This window comes from Eucalyptus grandis, chromosome 5 (genome assembly GCF_016545825.1).
Source record: "Eucalyptus grandis isolate ANBG69807.140 chromosome 5, ASM1654582v1, whole genome shotgun sequence".
NCBI classification, from domain to species: Eukaryota; Viridiplantae; Streptophyta; class Magnoliopsida; order Myrtales; family Myrtaceae; genus Eucalyptus; species Eucalyptus grandis.
Window position 1 is genome coordinate 17353502 of NC_052616.1, and position 20514 is coordinate 17374015.

The 20514-nt window shown below is 39.7% G+C and overlaps 1 protein-coding gene across 1 annotated transcript; it reads left to right on the forward strand.

Moving 5' to 3' along the window:
• The first annotated feature begins 13523 nt into the window (after window positions 1-13523).
• Window positions 13524-15184, forward strand: LOC120293546 (non-classical arabinogalactan protein 31-like). Its single transcript, XM_039313184.1, has 2 exons — window positions 13524-13968; window positions 14714-15184. The coding sequence occupies exons 1-2, from the start codon at window positions 13608-13610 to the stop codon at window positions 14920-14922; spliced, it is 570 nt and encodes a 189-aa protein (XP_039169118.1). The 5' UTR covers window positions 13524-13607; the 3' UTR covers window positions 14923-15184.
• The last annotated feature ends 5330 nt before the right edge of the window (window positions 15185-20514 follow it).

Genomic DNA, 20514 nt, shown 5'->3' on the forward strand with positions numbered 1-20514 from the left:
TTGCGAAGCCAACCTCGCTATGGCTAAGTGAGCTCAAGCTTCGCTGGACCTCATCTTTGGTTGATCGCTAGCCATCACCGAGGCTCAACGACCGGTTAGAGGAGGAAGAAGAAGAAAATGAAAAAATTATTTGTTTTAAAATTGTTCTTGAGAACAAAGAAATAATTTCTTTCTACTTATTTTTTATTTCAGTATATTTTCTGACCAGCGATCTATTATGGGAAATCGAAAAATAGGGTAGGTGAGCCTTTTTGTAACCCAGAAAAAAAAAAAAAGTTTGCCCTATCCGAATCCGTAATTTTTTGTGTCTCGTCAAGTGAACCTAATTTGACCTGCTATATTAAGAATTTTTTTCTCTTTTTGCTTGAATTATGGTTGTCTAAAATAGTGAAAATCTCGTGCTATGTAGCCTTGTTACCCAAGATATGTCTAATATCCCGAGTAATTTATAGTGTTTCCTATTTTAAATGGGTCAAAATTACTTGAATTTCTTCAACATGCTAAGCCTTATCTCCTAGATTTGTATATTAGATGTGACAAAATTTAGGTGCTTAAATAAGCTGCAGACTTATATAATCACTTATAGAATGTCACATCACTCAATTATATAATTTAGTTGACAAATATTGTCTCTTGCATTGCTGAAATAACTTAAGAGTAGAATAGGCCATCGATAGATCTTCATCTATCATGATAGGGTAACAATAACTTTTATTGGTGTCATAAACGAACTAATAATTTTCATATAACAATTGCTAGGAAAATTAAAAAATCAATCATTTACTTGTTATACGGATGTTAATTGAGTTTTAAACATTTTAATATTATCAATTTAATCATAAACATTTTTGTGAAACTCCATCCTACCTAAACTTACTTGCGAGCTCTAATTGAGAATGATTGAGATCATGGACCTTCGGCGACCATCAAGTGAGGTCGATCTATAGCCACCGACCCCAGGCAACCTTAAATCACGTTGATTGGAGGTTGCATAGGAACTTCGGGTCAGGGAGGGGTCGGGTGGGGAAGAAGCCAAGCAACTATAATTGATAGAGAAGGAGCGAGACACGGGGTGGGCTGATGTTGGTGAGGGCTTTGCCTAAGGGTGTTAACGGTTTAGTTCAATTTAGGTTTCCATGATACCCAAACTAAAATGAAAGCGTGATTGACCCGACCCGACTCATACCCAAATCGCGTGTTGCCCAAGTCATCAGGTCGGGTTTCGATTTTTTTTCTTAGTGATTCTCATGTGCAGGGTAAAGGGAACCCTGTAGGAGGACGAAGGTGAACACCATTACCTGAAGGACACGATGATGCTGCCAGAGACGATACCTCAAATGCGGATTCCAGCATGAATTTCTTACAACTCATCAAATTCACATCCCAAACCCTCGCTAAAAGCACAAGCACGCGAAGAAAGCAAACTGGAACCGAGGGAGATCCGAGCGAAAAAGATTAAAAAAAGAGAAGGCGAAATGGAGAGAGCGGAGCAGATGCAAATTACTCGTCATGAGAGAGTAAACGAAGATATAATTGTTCTTGAAGAAATCGAAAGTATATGATGAAAGGCTCATCGGAATCACAAGATCTGGAAGGCAAAGATGACCGCGTTCACAAAATTTACAGAAACAGAGCAACCCATTTTGGCAAGAAGGGACGAAGGCAGAGTTGAAGGACTGAAAGGAGCTGTCGGTGAGGACGGGCATGGAAACACAGAGAAAACCGACGACTTTGGAGTTGACGATTTCCAGCTTGACCACGAACCGAAGCTCTCACGAGCCTTGACACGGCGGCGACGGCGATCTATGCTCCTCTCATTCACCATAGAAACAGCATAGTGGAGTCGATGAAGTCGGTCTTAGCTCACTACTGATGCAGCTCTTGTGAAAGGAGAAGATGATTTGAAGGAGGTTTTGCAAGAGCGAGATCTAGGAGTGAAGAGCGAAGGTTTCTTTCTGTTCCCAGGTCTGAAGCATATTTACTGGGCTTCAGTTCGAGTCGGGTGGTTCGGGTACACGGCCCGAACCAAACCGAAACATCAAAACATGCGAATATTTTCATGTTACCTGAATTGGAACAAGACCCAACCCAAAAAGACCTAAGCGAGCTTGGTGTCCCGCCGAAGCAGGTCGCCCTTTGGTACCAGAATTGGCAAACCCGGTGGCAGACGCAGACCCTCGAGCTCAATCACGGCGCCCTCCAGCTCAAGCTCGATGATGCGCTAGCTAAGAAGCGGAAGCTCGGGTGGGACATTGTGTTGCTCGAGAAAGAGTAAGAAAGAAGGGATGAGAGAAAGAAGATGACCAATAAGAAAGAAAGGAAAAAAAAAAAACAAGAAAAAATATTGAAAATGTAAATAATTAAGCAAAACAACATTTTATCCAAAATTGTTCATTTCAGATATTAGTTATGCCATGTAAGACAACCGATAATAATAGGATCACAATGTTAGTATTTTCACGCAAAAATTGACTAGAAGTAATATGTTAGAATTTTGCGAAAATGTTTGAGACTCGGTTGCATAATTGAAAATTTTATAACTTAATTGACATCAATTCAATAGTTTTAGAATTGGTTTAATAATTTTCTCCATATTGCTTAACATAATTATTACTAGAAAAGCACCATCCGGTGATATTTCCCAGCTAGCAACCTTTCAAATGAACTATATTTACTTGGTTGAACGTGTAAAAATTCTCTCGATATGAAGAGCTTTTCCCTACCATCAATGGTAGTTTTACTTGTAAACCTAACGGTTTTATCTCCATCCCTGTCTTCTTCTCTGCTTCTCCGCCAAACCCATATTTTCATCCCACACCTGAATTTCTTCCTCTACCTGCACCAATTGCTCGTCGGCTACTCGTAATACTTTCGATTATACATATCCACTGTCGTGCATGTTAATTCAGCTCAATCAGCAGCACCATTCCTTTTTTTTTTTCTCACAATTACCCGATTATATACTTGCTGCCCACATCTTCTCGCGAATGTATGCCCAATATCTTCTACTGATTCTCCACGGTGAATTCCGCTTGAAGTCAACATCTATGGCAGATTATTGGCGTTCTACCTGTCTACTCTCCTTGGTTGCATGTATTGGTCTGCTGCGCGCTTGCATTCCAAGGTGATTTACTTTCATTGTTGTCTTGGTGTCTGGCTGTTTCATCCATCGTCTCCTCTAATTTGTCCGACGGCATGATCTTCTGTTTCAATCAAGATATTTGCCTTGTTTACTTCGATTTAGTTCTACCTTTCACATCTACGGATTCTAGCTATTGATCCTGAGGAAGAATCTGTGCATCTTGTTGCTTTGTGTCAACGACTGGGTCATCTATGCTCTGCACAGGAAATAGAAATATGGGAGGACGAGCCAACACCAGCCACATTAGCAGAATGTCGTTTAACCCTCGTGGGTAAAGTTTTCACTCAATCCCCTATTAATTTCCCAGCATTACAGAGTACATTAACGAGGGTATGGAGGAATGATCATGTCGACTTTGCTCAAACAGAAAATGGTTTATATTTGGCGAAATTTCGGTCAGAAGCTGAGAAAAAGAGAGTGTTGGAAGGTGGTTTGTGGCTCTTTTCTAATCATTCCTAACACGCCGCTACATTATTATGACTTTACACGATGTCCATTTTGGGTGCAAGTTGTTGGTTTGCCCTTGGAGTGGACTACGGAACATATGATACGAAAGGCAGTTAACCAGATTGGAGAAGTTTTCGAAGTTCGTGTTGATTTTAAAGAACATTCGACTTTACGGGCTGGACGGGTAAGAGGTGAACTTCCACTTAATGAACCTTTAAAGACTGGCAAACTAATTAGGATTGATGGGCGAATGCTGTGGTTGGATTTCCGTTATGAACGGTTGTCTCATTTCTGTTATTCGTGTGGGAAACTTGGCCATTATGTGTCATACTTTGCAGACTATCCTTATGATGAAGCTAAAACAGATGGTAAGGAAAAGATGGCTTTTGGTCCTTGGTTAAGAGCGGAGGTTAAACAATTTAGTCCTTATTGGCAAGCATTCTACAACCCCTCGGAAAGTCCGACTTAGAATGAAGAGACCGTACCTGAGACACCTCCAGCTTTATTACCGACTGTCCCTCTCCTGCCCACTACGGATCGTAGCACTGAAGTACCAAGTGCTCCACCAGCAGTACAACATCATTCTACCCTGAGTGAGCCACTCCAGCACCCCCGGCAGACTTCTCTGCAACCGGGTCATATCATTACGATGGCTTTAATCCTTGCACAAGCAAAACAGAAGGGCCAAATAAGTTCTATTATGGATAAACCATCACAACAAAAACTGAATGCTACCCGAGTTACTCCTAAGTTGGGCCCAGCAAAGAAACAGAAAAGATATTCTCCCTATGAAATGAAAAATATCATGATAGAGAACTTTGATGATACTCAATTGCTGGACACACATGTTTTAGACGCATCAGAAGGGAATATGTGGGCTTTGGTGGCTGGCCCTAAACAGCCACCGATTTACAAATGAAGCTTATCGCGAGCTTCGGGGTTTTGGCAATCCCACAGCGGTTCAAGCTAAAGGCCTTGACGGCCAAAGAAAAGCCTGACTTTTTATTTTTAATGGAAACTAAGAATACTGAGAATGTTCTTAATCGTTTGCAACGACGGTTAAAGTTCAGTCACTCTTTTGTACAGAATCCTGTAGGTCTTGCAGGAGGCTTGTCCTTTTTTTGGAATGACACCTTATCGATAGACATTGTCTGTTCTTTGGCGGAATATTTTGATCTCATCTGTTGGGATTTAGTGGAAGACAAGCTTATGCGCATTACCTGTCTTCATGCACCATACTCCTACCATAATAGACAGTTACTTTGGGATAATCTTCGTGTGATCAGTTCCTCCAATAATCTCCCTTGGATATGTGCTGGAGATTTAATGAAGTCCTATACTCTTGGGAAAAGGTAGGTAGGCGGGCTCCAAAACGGTATAGAATGCAATATTTTTGAGATGTTATCAATGACTGTGCATTTATGGAGGTTGAGAACAAGGGCTGCACTTTTACATGGTCGAATAATAGGGATGGTTTGGAACAAATCAAAGAACGGTTGGACCATGTTCTGTGCACGACGGAGTGGAGACTTCTTTACCCTGAAGCCCAGGTCTTTGCCTTGCCGGCTATGGGGTCTGATCACAGCCCACTTCTCTTGTCCACATCGATATCTTATCCCAGACGTCAACGCCCTTTTGTCTTTGAGGCGTATTGGAACCAAGATCCGGAGTATAGAGGGGTTATTTCTGACACATGGAACTCCCTCCAGGTACGCAATTCCCATCTTTTTCGTAAACTCAGAATTGTTTCTTCTAATCTACGAAAGTAGAGTCGGTCAAAATTTGAGAATGGTCACTTGAGGGTGCCAGCCTTACAACAGCAGCTCCAATCTCTTATTAACAAGCCATATCTTTCCCACACTGATACTGAAGAAGCAGAACTTCTACGTGGGGAAATCCAGACATTATGGCAGCAGGAAGAACAATTTTGGGCTATGCGTTCCCGTGTTAACTGGTTAAGATGGGGCGACAAAAACAGCAAATTCTTTCATGCCACCACAGTGTAGCGGAGGCAAAGAAATAGGATTGGAATGTAAAGGGATGAAAGCCTTAACTCGGGTGCGAGATATTCCGATATTAAAGGAGATGACTTATGACTATTTCTCCAAATTATACACCTCTGTTGGTTACTGGGACTATAGACCAATCCTAGATCAATGTCAACCGCTAGTTTCTGCTGAGATGAATGAGCATTTAATTACTGAGCTTACAAGAGAGGAGGTTCGACTAGCGACTTTTCAGTTGGGTGCGTTGAAAGCTCTAAGGCTTGATGGTCTGAATGGACTTTTTTATCAGACCCATTGGGATATCATTCAGCATGATCTATTCCGATTAGTTCATGAGTTCTTTTCTTTGGGGGTCCTACCTAGAGATCTTAATAAGACGGTACTAGTGTTGATTCCTAAGGTCAACCACCCTGAGAGCCTCGATCATTTTCGACCGATTAGCCTATGTAATTATGCTTATAAGATTATCTCTAAGGTCTTGGCGAATCGTCTCAAACCGTGGCTTGGTGAACTCATCTCCATGGAACAGGCTGCCTTTGTGAGCGGGCGACAAATTCAGGATAATGTGTTAATTGTTCAGAAGGTTATTCATCACTTCAAAACAAGGATCAAGAAGCGTCATTTTAATGCACTTCTAAAGATGGACATGCAAAAAGCCTACGCCAAGGTTGAATGGGATTTCCTGCAGGATTATCTACTTAAATTGGGTTTTCATCACTCCTGGGTTAGCATGGTGATGCAATGTATCACAACCTCATCTTTAAGTGTACGTTTCAATGGAGAACAACTTCAATATTTCCAACCATCAAGAGGCTTACGTCAAGAGGACCCACTTTCCCCTTATATCTTCATTTTAGTGGCGAATGTTCTTTCCTCCCTTATTCATCAAGCTATAAACATGAGCCATCTAAAAGGTATCCAGCTTAACAAGTTTTGTCCTACTCTTTCCCATCTATTTTTCGCTGATGATTCGGTCTTCTTCCTTAAAGGGACCCTTATGGAATGTCAGAATCTAGCCAATATCTTGAAATTGTCTAGCTACTGGCCAAGTCATTAATAGGAATAAGTCTGGCACGTTTTTACTAAATCCTATCCTTGGAGTCTTCAGCACAATTTAGCGGCAGAATTTAGGGTACCAGTATTATAGAAATATGGGAAATACTTAGGAATTCCATCTGATTGGGGAAGATCCAAAACAGATATGTTTAGCTGGATATTAGGCAGGGTAAATGCAAAACTTGAGGGCTGGAAAGAGCTTTTATTATCAAAAGGGGGCAAGGAAATCCTACTGAAATCTGTCGTACAAGCTATTCCATAGTATGCTATGTCCATTTTCAAACTTCCTATATCATTGTGTCATAAGATTGAACAGAAAATCTCAAATTTATGGTGGAGAAATGATAAACAAAGGGGTGGAGTGCATTGGCAACATTGGGAATTGTTAAAAACCAGAAAGATGAATGGTGGGCTAGGCTTCCGAGATTTGTTAGCCTTTAACAAAGCGCTACTTGGCAAGCAGGCATGGCGTCTACTTCAACAGCCAAACTTGTTATGGTGTCGACTTTTCAAATGATTATATTTCCAAACTAAAGATGTTCACTCAGCTAAACTTGGCACGTGCCCATCTTGGGGCTGGCGGAGTATCCTTTTTGGAAGAGATGTCATCCTACCTAATGTACGATGGTCTGTTGGGGATGGGAAGAACATCAAAATTCGTGAACATAGCCGGTTACCCTCTGGCCCTATTGGAGGACCAACTACCAGAGATGAACCAGGGCTAGTGGCAGATTTTATTGACCCTGTCCACAAAACCTGGAATGTTCCTCTTATAACAGATTTATTTGATGTCAACATCACAATAGAAATACTTAATCTCCTTATCAGACCGCTACATGCTGCTGATAAGTTAGTGTGGACAGCAACGAAGGATGGCAATCATATAGTAAAACGCAATTACAGGACTCTTGTCAGCAAGCCAGTACCACCACGGGGCCACCACGCATCATCATCATACCAACAACCTAGCATTCTTTGGCACAAATTATGGAAAATCAACACAGCACAGAAAATCCATCTATTTTCATGGTCAGCATGCCACAATGCCCTTCCTACCAAGGCTAATCTGTATTCTAGGCATATCATCTCTGATCCTATTTGTGAAATCTGCAATCAACACTCTCTAGAAACAATTGAACACTTATTCTTCTTTTGCTCATGGACAAACGGGATATGGAATCATCCGCAGCTCAACATTCCAGTCTCTCCTCTCAACATTCATCGTCTCGATGAGTGGGTTACAGACATAGCAACAAATACTAAACTGGTACCTGGATTGGAGATTATCGCTCATGTATTCTGGCAGATTTGGTGCCAACGCAACAATAGAATCTTCAGACGAATCCGTCCTGATCCAACCCGAGCTGTGATCGATGCTCTTGCCCTGACACGGATTCACAGCCTTTCTTCTCCAAATCATTAACGATCGGAGGAATCGCGAACAGGGCATCCCACTGATAGTGGATCGAGTTTACTATGGAAACCTCCGGATCGGGGATACCTCAAATGCAATATAGATGCATCTCATAAACCGGGAAGTCAAGAAGGAACGGTAGCGTGTATCAGCAGAAATCATCAAGGGGTTCTTACCGATGTCTATACTCGACGATGTCCAGCCGCTTCTCCTTTTCAAGCCGAAGTATAGGCGCTAGCTTTTTCTCATCATCATCTGCTGCATCAGGGACTCAATATGGCCAATATTCTCATTGAATCTAACTGTTTGGTCTTGATCAAGATTCTTCATGCAAAACAGCATCCCCCATGGGAAGAACAAGCGCTGTTCGTTGAGATTGGTCATTTGATTTCCTGTGCCCTAATTTGCGTCTTCAGCATTGCAAGAGGGAAGCTAATGGAGTTGCTAATTGGGCTGTCAAGGCCCACGGCAAATCTGATCGGCCCATAAGCCTTTGGAATATATTTCCTCCTTTTATCTTACAAAGCTTGGTAGCTGCCGAAGCAATAGCTTAGTTTGTAATACCCAGTCCTTTTGTAATGCTCTCAATTAGTAATGCAATACCTATATTTCTGACCAAAAAAAAAAAAAAAAAAAGCCTTTCAAATGAACTGCCCTTACTTAATTAGATATAGCCATGAGAAGATCTGTTTTTGAGTCTCGAGCAAACGCTATTAATAGCACAAAAAGTTAAGAGAACAATATTAATATTTCTCATTTGCAAACCCTCCCTCTTACTGAAGGCTGAGAGGATAACTAAATATGCGTGCGCGAGAGAAGTGTAAGAAATTGGACTTGTGATCACTAACCAAAAAAGAATATATTAAATTATTAAAAATGATCTACATTAGCTCAAGCCTTGTTATGTAGGATGGCCGGCTTCCATGTCAACGAATTCCGGTGAAAATTGTGTGGATAGACTTAATTGCCAAAATATGAAAAAGTTTATGATTCAATTAACAAAATTGAAAAGTTTAAAACTGAACTAGTAAAAGTGCAATAGGTTTAACATTTTTTGGACAATTTAGTCAAAAGTGGTCGACCCAGATGAATCAATTTTACCCAAATTGACCCATTTAATTTATTTTAACCCATTTCTATACAACACGAGTTTAACGACTCATATCTTATTAACTCGGCCAAACTCAAACCCAATTCATAGTCAAACCATCCCGCACTCATTCTCAATATTTTTTCTCCTTATCTATTGTCTTTGAAGATTAGGCAACTCCATCAACCAACTTGCCAAGTCAGTAAAGGAGATAGTGGATTCGAGTCGGGTCGAGTCGTGGCATTGGACTTTACTTGGCACATGGAGCAACATAGAGACGTGGGTGAGTGTCAAGCTGATGGACAATAGCACCTACGCGGAAGGGTTCAAGGTTCGGGAAATGGAATGGGGTGCGAAGGTGGTGGTGTGGTGAAGAGCTGCCTAGGTAACGAGCAATGTTCTCGCTCTCATAAACTGGTTTGCTTTCCACCTTGGTGTCAACACGCTGATTCAGTCTAGTGTCTAAGTTAAATATGACCAATGCTCATCCATAAATTTTTGTAATCATGTTGCCATGTTGCCATCTTCTGGGTGTCGGTGACAATTTTAGTCTATTTAAAATAAATATAACAAAAAAGTTAAGAAAAACTTGAAGGTTTTTTTGTGCCTAATAAATCTCAAAAGCTTAACAAATAGAAAAATGCCAAAATATAAATAAATAATAAGAAGAACAACATTGCAGATGTGGAAAATTCCAAATCTACAACGTTGCTTGCTCTGACGTGAAGCCTCAAAGCTCCAACAGTCCGCAAAGATCGTTGCTTTGGCTCTCTGCAATTTGTTTTTTGTTTTTTTTTGTTTTTTGCTCTGTATAATTGAGTATCTAGAAAATTTAAACTATTATAGAAACAATGTGATTCATATTCGATACCCCAACGCGCTTGTATGTTTTGGTCCCACGTGTTATTGAAGACATTAGCACGGCTGGTTTTCCCTTTCACTATATTAGAGAGCGTGAAAGTAAGATGCCCTTCGCATTACTCTTTGATTAAATGGATTGAAAGTGGGTTCTTTTCGAACCGATTGAAATCGGTCATTATTTTTTTTTTTTGTTGGATCCATTCTTAATTATTCAAATCTTAGGCAATCAATATGTCACTCAAGTCATTAAACACAAGTTGAAATATGAACTCATGATCCATTTTGCTGCCTACAACATATATATTTGACTTGCAAACTTCGAAGTGGAGGGTATTTCAATACTTCCTCTCATCATTCATTTTGAATAATGACTAAGAGAGTACGATTTAGGATTTGTTTATTTCATTAAAAATGAATAATTTGGAATAAATTTTTCAAAAAACTATCGCTCATATCACTTAAAATTATTAGTCGATGATATATTCTTTTATTATTGACAGAAATATATATCTAAATATTTGTATGGACAATGAAAATATTTTTAGATCGTTCATTTTCTAAGCGATATAAGTAATCGTTTTTAAAATAATATATATTTTAAATTATTAATTTTTCCCAAAACAAATGTATTTGCAACGGAAAAAGAGCCCGGGAAGTGCTTGCTAAGGAAAGACAGCCGCACTTAGCGCTCGAATTTAAGTATCTCTCCCATCCCAAGAAAAAGTAAAAACAAACAAAAGATTGATCACAAGACTGCCATTCAGAAAATGGGGGCAAAGCCAGCCTGTCCAACCACGAATCGAGGCTTTTGTCTTTTGATCGCTAAGCGGAGTCCTGTCAGAGTCTTCTAGCAATTTCATGTCTCTCTATTTTCTTATATATATATATTGTTTGATACATTTTGGAGTCATAATTGGAGAGCCAGAGATTTTAATTTCGACTCTAGATAGTAACATTTCAAATAAAAAAAATAGGACCATTTCCCGCACGCTCCTTTTTAAAAAGCCCAATGTCCATAATTTTTATTAGAATAGTTTATCAATTTTCGGACTATAACTAATATATCAATGATTATGAACTGTGAATTTGTGTTAACAAAAGGTACACACGATAATTACTGTAATCAGTACCCTACTTGTGTTTGTACTCTGATATATAACACCCACATATAATTTGTTATTGAAGTAATATAGAGGAACAAATTATGCTATCTCCGTGAGCCTTAATGTCCGAGTCAAAAGGCTAATCATAAATAAATATCAAAACTTAAATTAAAATTACCTATTACATGAAAGGGTCAATTACTGATCAAACTAGTACTACACGCTAGAAATCTGGCCCATTTTTTTTTATCATTCATGTAATTAAAAACTTAGTCTTGAAGAAACAAAAAGAACATTAATTGAGAATCATTGAGGAGGAAGAGAATCAATTCAATATTGAGATTTGACGGAGTTCTTGGATCTCGTGAATGGATGCTTCTACCAATGAAGGGGATATCAATGAGGTCAAAGCTCGAAATTCCAGTGCAAACCGAGACACGAGGAGAAATTTAGGATCTCTCTACAGGAAACAGATATTGAGTTTTATTTTATTTTGCCATTGATAAGAAATAAATGCTGGACTTTATTATCAGATTCTTTTGATACTGACTTCACATGGTGATAGCTTTGGACTCACCCCAGCATGTGGATGACATTGATTATGCCTATGTACTTAAATTTCATTAAAAGGAGGATACCTGAATATCCGTAGAAAATTTGATTCGCTACACGATATCTAGTCAATCAAGTTCATAAACTTTTAAGAATTCCATCATCTCTATTTTACGTAAAACAAGTTATATTATTACTAGTATAGCAATTGAGTGGTATCTCGAGTTAGCTATCGCGCATCAGATTAAGTAGACCTCAATCTCATCTAAAGCAAGTCATCCATGTGTTAAGTTAGGGGATCCATAACGTGGTTTAACCCCAAGTGGCTGTGACTACTAGGAATCGATCTTATTACCTGACATTGAAATGTAAAAGTGCCAATCGTTCTAACCAAAAACCAGCAGAAACAGTTTGATATGAAGAAAATTCCAATTCTATGGTTCATGGAGTCTAGGGTACACTTGAAGGTTACTTGCTCCATGGCTATCATGGGGTCAATTTTCTTAGTCAAAGTAATGTTTTGCAAGTCATATAATATATAATGTGTAAGAAAAATCTATCACGTTATTCGGCACAACAAGGATGAAACATGTGCCTATCGTTTGACCGTCACTATAAACCCAAGTTCTATGGGATTTGGTAACATGATTTGCGGGACAAGCTTCGCCAGCTAAAATTAAAATCCATTCTTCCTCACTTAGCTGTAAATTCATCGTAATTGAGCATCTAGGAATATTTTTTGGCAGCATTCCGCACACCTCTTCTTTTGCAAAACCCTAGAGGAGCACCCAACTCAGAGTCGATAACACGTGCAGTGCGACCCCGAACAGGTCGGAAACTCGAAGTTCATGAACGAGAGATGAAACGAAAGGAAGTCAGATGGAGACGGCTCTCGGCCGCGGAAACCCTGGATTGAATGATGCGACTGGTGCAAGCAAGGACAGGGGCCTGCGCGCCAGAAAACACCACGTCGTTTCTCCTAAGTTAAAGCAAACGTAGGTTGTGCATCAGACCCGCAGATCCAGAACCTCATGATCTGGAGTGACCCTTTGTTATATGTCTTACCATTTTAATAAAGAGTAGTGGTGTCCACGTTAATGCAGAGTCCAGAAAAACTGCATCGTATAGACCGGAAGGATGCCAGATTAGAAACTCGAGAAATCTTACATCGTACTGTGCATGTAAATAGCTAGGCTAGGCAACAAATACCGTCTTCTTACTTCCATCGTTTTTGGCTCGTCAAAACCGACCCGTAGCTTTTTAAAAAAAAATACGTGATGAACTAAGAAGAAGTCCCGGAGAATTGGTGAATCTAACTCACAGGCTTGAAGGACAGAGGTAAAGACGAATAGGAGAATGCACCCTTTGAGTATTGCACTTATCCCATAATTTTATCGTCACTATCCTGTTATTTGTACGATTAAATTAAGTCGCTTATCTTACGTATCGATTTTTCTGGGATCCATTTTCATTAACAAGTCAGAATTTGTTCGTGTGATAATTATAAATAAGACTATTCACGATAAATGGTTACCATACAAAGCATCCCCGTTCGACGTACTAAAATACCTCCAGAATCAGCTCTGTCTAAACTACATTGGAGCATACTCTCATTCAACAATTATAATTGCCTCATCTTATCATTAGTTATGTTCAATCAACTAGATCATGTAATATGTCAATTGAGCACGTGCCCTTGAGATCGCAATAAGTGGAGCGGTCCGAAAGGGCACACATAAGTTCAACTTTAATAAATTCCACCTTATCCTGGCTGGCTAACATTAGAATAATGAGGTCTTATCAGAGGAAAAAACCATTCAGAATCACTTCATAAACCCCCTATAAATTCTTCCTCGAGAAGACCCAAATCACCCACTTCTCTTCACGCAAATCCTCTCTCCGAAAAGCCCTCAAGAGACACAGAAAAGCAGAAGCCATGGAGTCTGCTCCAAGCAAGGCTTTTCTGCTTGTTCAGCTCTTGCTCCTACTCAGCTGCTTCCAAGAAGCCTCCTGTTTCTTCCCCCATCCACCGGCTTACCCTCCGACCCAGCACCACGACCACGACTACCACCACCACCACCATGCTCCCGGCCACCCTCCAGTCCTCCCACCTGTTCACCCGCCGTCTCCCTACCACAGTCATCCCTTGATCCCTGCACCCGCTCTTGTTCCCTCCCATCCTCCGGCCCCAATTAAACCGCCGTTCCATTGGCCATTTAGGACCTTCATAGCCATTCAAGGTGTCGTTTATTGCAAGTCCTGCGAGTACACCCTCAATGGCGCTAAACCCATTATCGGTGAGTACACTTCGTGAGTATACTTTTTAGAAAGAAAATAAAATCTCGCTGCCCCTATATTCATGACATGATTAAAAAGGTGGAGAAGGTACTGCAAATATATAATCATTTTACTTCTTATCATACCTCGCAGTCAGAAATGGTCGTTTATAAGAAGTTGGTCGAAAGCACGCAAGATAGTAAAGTCGTTCAAATGTCTAAACACGAACTCACCGCATTATTTATTTGACAAAATATTGTGGACCATCTAAGGATAGTTTCATTATTATTTCTAGCACTATTCTTTCCAAGAGAACCGAAGCCAATTACCTCTATGCTGTACTTCATAGAGTTCAAGGACAGTATTCCTCCATACCGTACTTCATTTCCTAAGTTCAATTACTTTAATTTCTTTAACTTCCATTAAACGATGGTGCGATTATTGTTTTGAAGAAAAGTTTTTCACTAGCAGCCTTAATCACCATTCCAATGTTCTTCGACGGTATTCATATATCATAATAAATCTGAAATGGCCTTTGTAGATGAGGAGAGTAAAAATTATTTGAAACAGCAATCTCTTTTCGTTAGCTTCCCACCAGTTTTCTTCTCGACAAGCATAACAGGAGTAATCTCTGTTTTTATTAGTTATAAAGTCAGAAGGTTGAAAATCATCTTGAAATGACTAGTTTTCTTCATCAGCTTCTACGAGTTTCTCCTTTCCCGTTAGAGCTACATTTAGTAACCGGCTGGTATGTTCATGGTTCAGGTGCCGTAGTGAAGCTCTGGTGCAAGAACACCAAGTACCCAGCATGGGCGACTGCGACAACTGACAAGAACGGCTACTTCTTCCTCGAAGCTCCGAAGACAGTCTCAAACTTTGCCACCCACAAGTGCAAGGTCTTCTTGGTCTCATCTCCAATCCCCTCATGCAGTGAGCCATCCAATCTCAATGGTGGATCAGTGGTGCCCCCTTGAAGTTTGAGAAGCTGGTCTTGGGAAGCCCCTGTTCACCCTCTACTCGGTTGGACCCTTAGCATTCGAGCCCAAGTGCAGAGCCCCAGGACCCAAGTGAACTCCCCATCGTGTGTCTCTCTAGCTTCTATTGTCGTTGAGTGTTACCGTGGTTCCAGTTTCATGAGAGAAAAGGTTGTTCTTGTGCCTTAATGTATTTGTTAGTCGGTTTATTTGAGTGACAATAAATGATATAAAAGAGGGGGTGCACACCTCTTACTACAGAGATTATCTTTTACGTACAAAAAAGTTACCTCAAAGGCCACAAAACATAAGGTTACCCAAAAACGATGAGTTTTTGTCAGCTTAGAGTCAACCAAAGACGACAAATTATTTAGTGTTTTTTTACTTTAAGTCAACCACAGACAACGAGTTCTTAAGTTTATTGCCTTAGGTCATTCCTTAAGGCGACAAAATTAGAGCTTCGTTCCCTTAAGCTGAACTCAAGCGACAAATCGTGATTTCGGCTCTTGTTTGACTCTCCTTTTCCTTTTTTCACTACCTTGCTTGCCGGTGTATCTATTGTCGTTTGCACCGTCGCGCCGGGGGTTGACACGTGTGCCCATGGTTTCATAGCCTCTTCCGCATTATACTTAGTTTCACGGGTATAAAATTCTTCCAAAGTGACAGAAAACAAGAAAAATATGGCAGCATCAAAAGGGGATTGGGGATTTTGATGGCCGCCTCATTAAATCGACGAAGATAATCTCTAATTACACTCCCGGTTGTTGCTTAATTGCCAGGGATGAATTCTATATTCTCTGGAAGCGTAGGCTGCTGGAGAAATGGGTTTGCCAATTTATGAGGGGGGCTGACAGACGGCGGTTTTAATCTGCTAAACCATATTTTGGCTGCCTAGTGGGTCGCCAGGAAAGCCCAACATATATAATCGCGTCCGGTGCTGGGTGCAGCACCATAACAACTCGAAACGATTCAACATGATCCAAGGGGTATCCCGAACCTGTCATGCTGGTGTAAATTAGGCATTTTGAACCCTTTTGGAAGTGGAGCAACCATCATCTCGTTAGTGAACTTAGGATCATGACAACTGGAATTTGCTCCGATGTTATCGACCAATATGTGCTCCATTTCCATAATGCGTAGATCTGCGCCGCTATCATCCACTCGGTTTGTGGAGCTGGATGTTACTTGCCTGACTCCATGTCCATTTCCTAAGTTCACAGGTTGGACTACCGACCCGCCTCCCCTGGGCAATGCTAGTCACGACTTGACCCTGCAAACCCCCCAATATGTATATAAAAATCATATCAACCTAGTTTTCCAAAGTGAAAAAAAAAAAAAAAAACGAAAAAAGATCTCTGATAATGCCCCCATTTGATGTCAAAACAGGCTCCCATGGCACATAGGGTCCGTGAGCAAAGGTGGCTGGCGCATGCTCGCAGCCAAAGGACTGCACATTAGAGGAAGAGCATGGAACTGTAGCCTAATACTTTAAAAAACCTCCTTTAACTTTTGTCTCAATTCTATCTTTTGTTTCATTAAAGAAAAACTTCCAACTCAAGTTTAGGCCCAATTCTACCTAAATTTTTTTATCATAAAAAACCCCAACTTTATGTGTAGTACCAATTATGTTCTAAACTTTTCTTTTTCTTTTTATCTTGTATGAAAATTCCAACTTCAATTTTACTCTATTTTTTTTTTTGTGTCTTATAAAAAGATCATCAATTTTTGCACGAGTCATAAATTTGCCTATTAACCATCTATTAAAATCGCCCTTAGTGATATTGCGCTTGATCTTCAATCTCTCATGTTTGGAAATGTTCCATCTCCCGTGGTTAGGGAGCTCGTGCTCTGAATGCTCGAACCAATCGTGCTTAGTAGCATTTCATCTCGGTTGTCAATGAAATTTTTTTTGAATCAAGGGTTAATGGGGGTAGATTTGTGACTTAAGTAAAAGTTTGTGGTTTTCTATGAGATTGCAAAAATTTTTAGGGTAAAATTGAGATAAGACCTAAAGTTAAGAGTTTTCTATATATATATAGAGCGAAGGTGGTGCATGCTCGGCTTAGGAATGTGAGTAAGGACCATGGGACTTATTGAGCAAAAAATTGGAAGAATTCAAACCTGCACCGGGTTACTTTTACATGTTCTTGTGGAGGGTCATTGGATTATATTGGACATGTGGCAATCTATGAATCACGAATGATGAAAAGCTATGATATATAGCATCGGTCCTATTAGGGATCAATGCATATTCAACTATTTAGATAGTGATAACATTATTGTGTACTCCCAATAAAATTACAGTAAAATCAAAATCAGCCAGTTGAATAACTCAAAAAATTTATCAAGTCGAATACTTGAGACTCATTTGTCATTGTTATATGCACTTGTCAACGTAACAATGACGTGTTAGAAAGGTTGATTGGTTGATCAAAATCACCTCATCGAAGGCCATAGTCAAATTCAAGCCCGAGCTCAAACACTACAAGCACTGAAGCTCCCTCAAAAGCCTTTGAAATTATCGCTCGCAATCAAGTCCTCGCCCCAGAAGCTCGAGCACCTCTCTCCGACCATCCTCGATTTCCCCTCCTAATACTCAGCTCGTACATTGGAGAAATCCTCGTGAAGTGTTTTGAAGTTGACAAAACGTTTCCATCGATCTAGTGCGAAGGCTTGCGAGACTCTATTTAAAGTCTCGAAGACCTCAAGACAGCCAAACTCAAGACTCAAAGTCTATCCTCATTGTGATTTCTAATCCGTTGAAGAAAGGCTTTCGAGGTGGATGTTTCATTAAGGATGTGGCCTTATCGGCTGGAGAAGATCTCTTGGCTGGATATGACATAACGGAATCCTTTGTTTGATCATAATTGATTTGAATGATCCGATGATTGGCAAAGTATACTTGGAAGGTTCTACTTATGAAAACCGAGATCCTGATTGTATGGGCGAACATGATTGATGGGCTATCGACATGTTCCTTTAATAGCTCGAATGATCTTGCTAATTGATTCCGTCCAACGGGTAGATTGGAGGAATTCCTTTGGTAAGTGCCAACGGGTATGATGGCATGAAGGAGTATATAAGGAAGACGTTCCGGTTGTTTGAGAGTGTGCACGATAGAAGAATTCCAAAGTCGAAGCTTCTTGTTCTTAGTCAATTCATTTATTGAGCAAAATCGTGTAAACAAAGAGAGTCTATATTCGTGAGAAACCTTGAGGAAGTGTGTTAGAACATCTACCTTTGTGGAATCAAGGAAAAGCTGTCTTGTAACTCCTCTTTTGTTCATAGTGAAATCCGGCGGTGGGCTGTCGGTGCGGAAGAGTGAACGTAGGCTTGGAATAAGCCGAATTACTATAAATCTTGTGTACATTTCTCTCTTCCCTAACCTTTACTTTACTTTGATCGTATTTTCCTTTCCATTGATTGTCTAGAATCACTTCCGTATTTCGAGAATTTGTTTGCACACCTATTCACCCCCTCTAGGTGCTTATACTAGCTATCTCAATTGGTATCGAGCACATGTACTCACTTTTGTTGAAGTGTTTTACTTGAGTTAAAGATCCATGGCTAGTATGTTGGCTCCAGGGCTGGTAGAAGGGCAAAGCAATACCAGACCACCTTACTTTGATGGAAATGATTACAACATATGGAAAAACAAGATGAAAGCATTCCTAAGATCAAAGGATCCTCTGGAATGGGACGTTGTAGAAAAAGGAATCATTCCTAAAGCTGCATCTGCCTCGGAAAAGAGGAAAAGATGTTGTTGAGTCTAGCGAAATGACTCGGGAAGAGAAAATCAAGAGACAAGCTCTTGATGCAAAAGCAATTTATTATTTATATTGTGCTCTATCCCTACTGAATATAACAGAATATCTTCTTGTGTTACAGCTAAAGAAGTGGGATAGATTACATATTACCTATGAAGGAACCGATCGAGTGAAAGAGACTAGAATCAACATTCTCCTCGGCCAATATGAAGCCTTCAAAATGAAACCAAGAGAATCTATAACGGATATGTTTAGTCGCTTTACAAAAATCGTGAATGGTCTTGAAAACCAAGGTCAACCAATTTCTGATCCCATGAAAGTAAACAAGCTATTGCGTGGACTCTCCAAGGATTGGAATCACATAAAGACCTCAATCAGAGAGACCCAAAGAATCATGCCACTATCTCGGTTGATGAGTTGGTTGTGACTCTTCAGTCTTATGAAGTGGAACGAATCAATGAAGACGAAGACCCTAAAGGTAAGAAATCCATTGCATTAAAATCTAATGATGATTCGATCTTACGGATTACGAAGACGATATGGATGATGAGGAACTTGCTCTCATGATAAGAAGATTGAAAGCTGAACGAAAAGGAAGAAGATTCAATCCAAAGAAACAAAGTTTTCAAAAGCAACAGACTAAGTCGGTTGAGGATGATGAATCAAACAAAGATGTAGTGCGCTTTGAATGCAAGAAAAAGGGACACATCGGACCCAGCTGTCCTCTTAGAGGAAGAAGAAAGGAAAAACTGAAAAGTATCGAAAAGCTCTTAAAGCTGAAACACAGGTGATACAAAGTGTGAAGAAAGTGATGATGAATATGCCAATATATGTCGATGGCTCAATCGGATTTAGAATCAAATTCGAGACAGATTCAAACTCGAAAGCGAATTTGAGGTAAGTAACTTCAAAATCCCCATTAAGGTTTCAAAGTATATTGATGAATTGTGTTTTAGTCTTAAGACTTCTCTTAAAAGAATTTCCGAACTCAAGAAAGAAAATTCTGCTCTAAAACAACAGGAAAATATTTTGAAAGAAAAAGTGATAAGTTTAGACAAGAATGTTTCTTCTCTTAAAGAAAGTGAAGATAATTTGTTAAAAGAAAATGCATTCTTGAAAAGTGATATCTCAAATATTTCCAAAAGATTTTCTATAGGATCTGAGAAATTGGAAAAAATTCTTTCTATTCAAAGACCTTATTTCAATAAATCTGGTTTGGGAATGATTTCTTTGAAACCATTCCTTTAATAGATTTTCCTAAAGTGAAGGAAAGAATCAAACAAAGACCCACAAGAGATGCTTACAAAAATCATTTTAAAATGATCTTTGTAAAACCATTTAGTCGCAATGCTTTGTCGGATGCTCAAAGTGCAATAGTGCGAGATCATTTTGAAAAAGAATGTCCCATGATTTGGAAACACATTAAGAAGGTATGGGCGAAAACCGCATATCATACTAACACCAATGGACCCAAGAAAATATGGGTACCAAAGAAGGTTTGAGTTTCTTTTTAAATGCATATCACTATCAAGAAAAATGTAAAATGGTATCTGGATAGTGGATGCTCAAGACACATGACGGGAGACTCAAATTACTTCATAAAGCTTTTTCGAGTAAATGGTGGAAAAGTCTCTTTTGGAGGAAACGACAAAGGAAAAATTGTGGGATTTGGAACTGTAAGATTGGAAATCTCACAATCAACAACGTTTCCTTAGTAGAAGGGTTCAATTACAATTTGCTCGGTATTAGTCGGCTATGTGATGCTTTTGGTTTCAAAATCAACTTTCAAGAGGGAATATGTTCGGAATTAGTAAAGATTCTACTC

Bases quoted from the DNA above. Each gene is read 5' to 3' on its own strand.
- LOC120293546 (XM_039313184.1), top strand. From the start codon at position 13,608: ATGGAGTCTGCTCCAAGCAAGGCTTTTCTGCTTGTTCAGCTCTTGCTC. The intron at 13,969-14,713 runs GTGAGTACACTT...TTCATGGTTCAG, and splicing joins TGGCGCTAAACCCATTATCG to GTGCCGTAGTGAAGCTCTGG.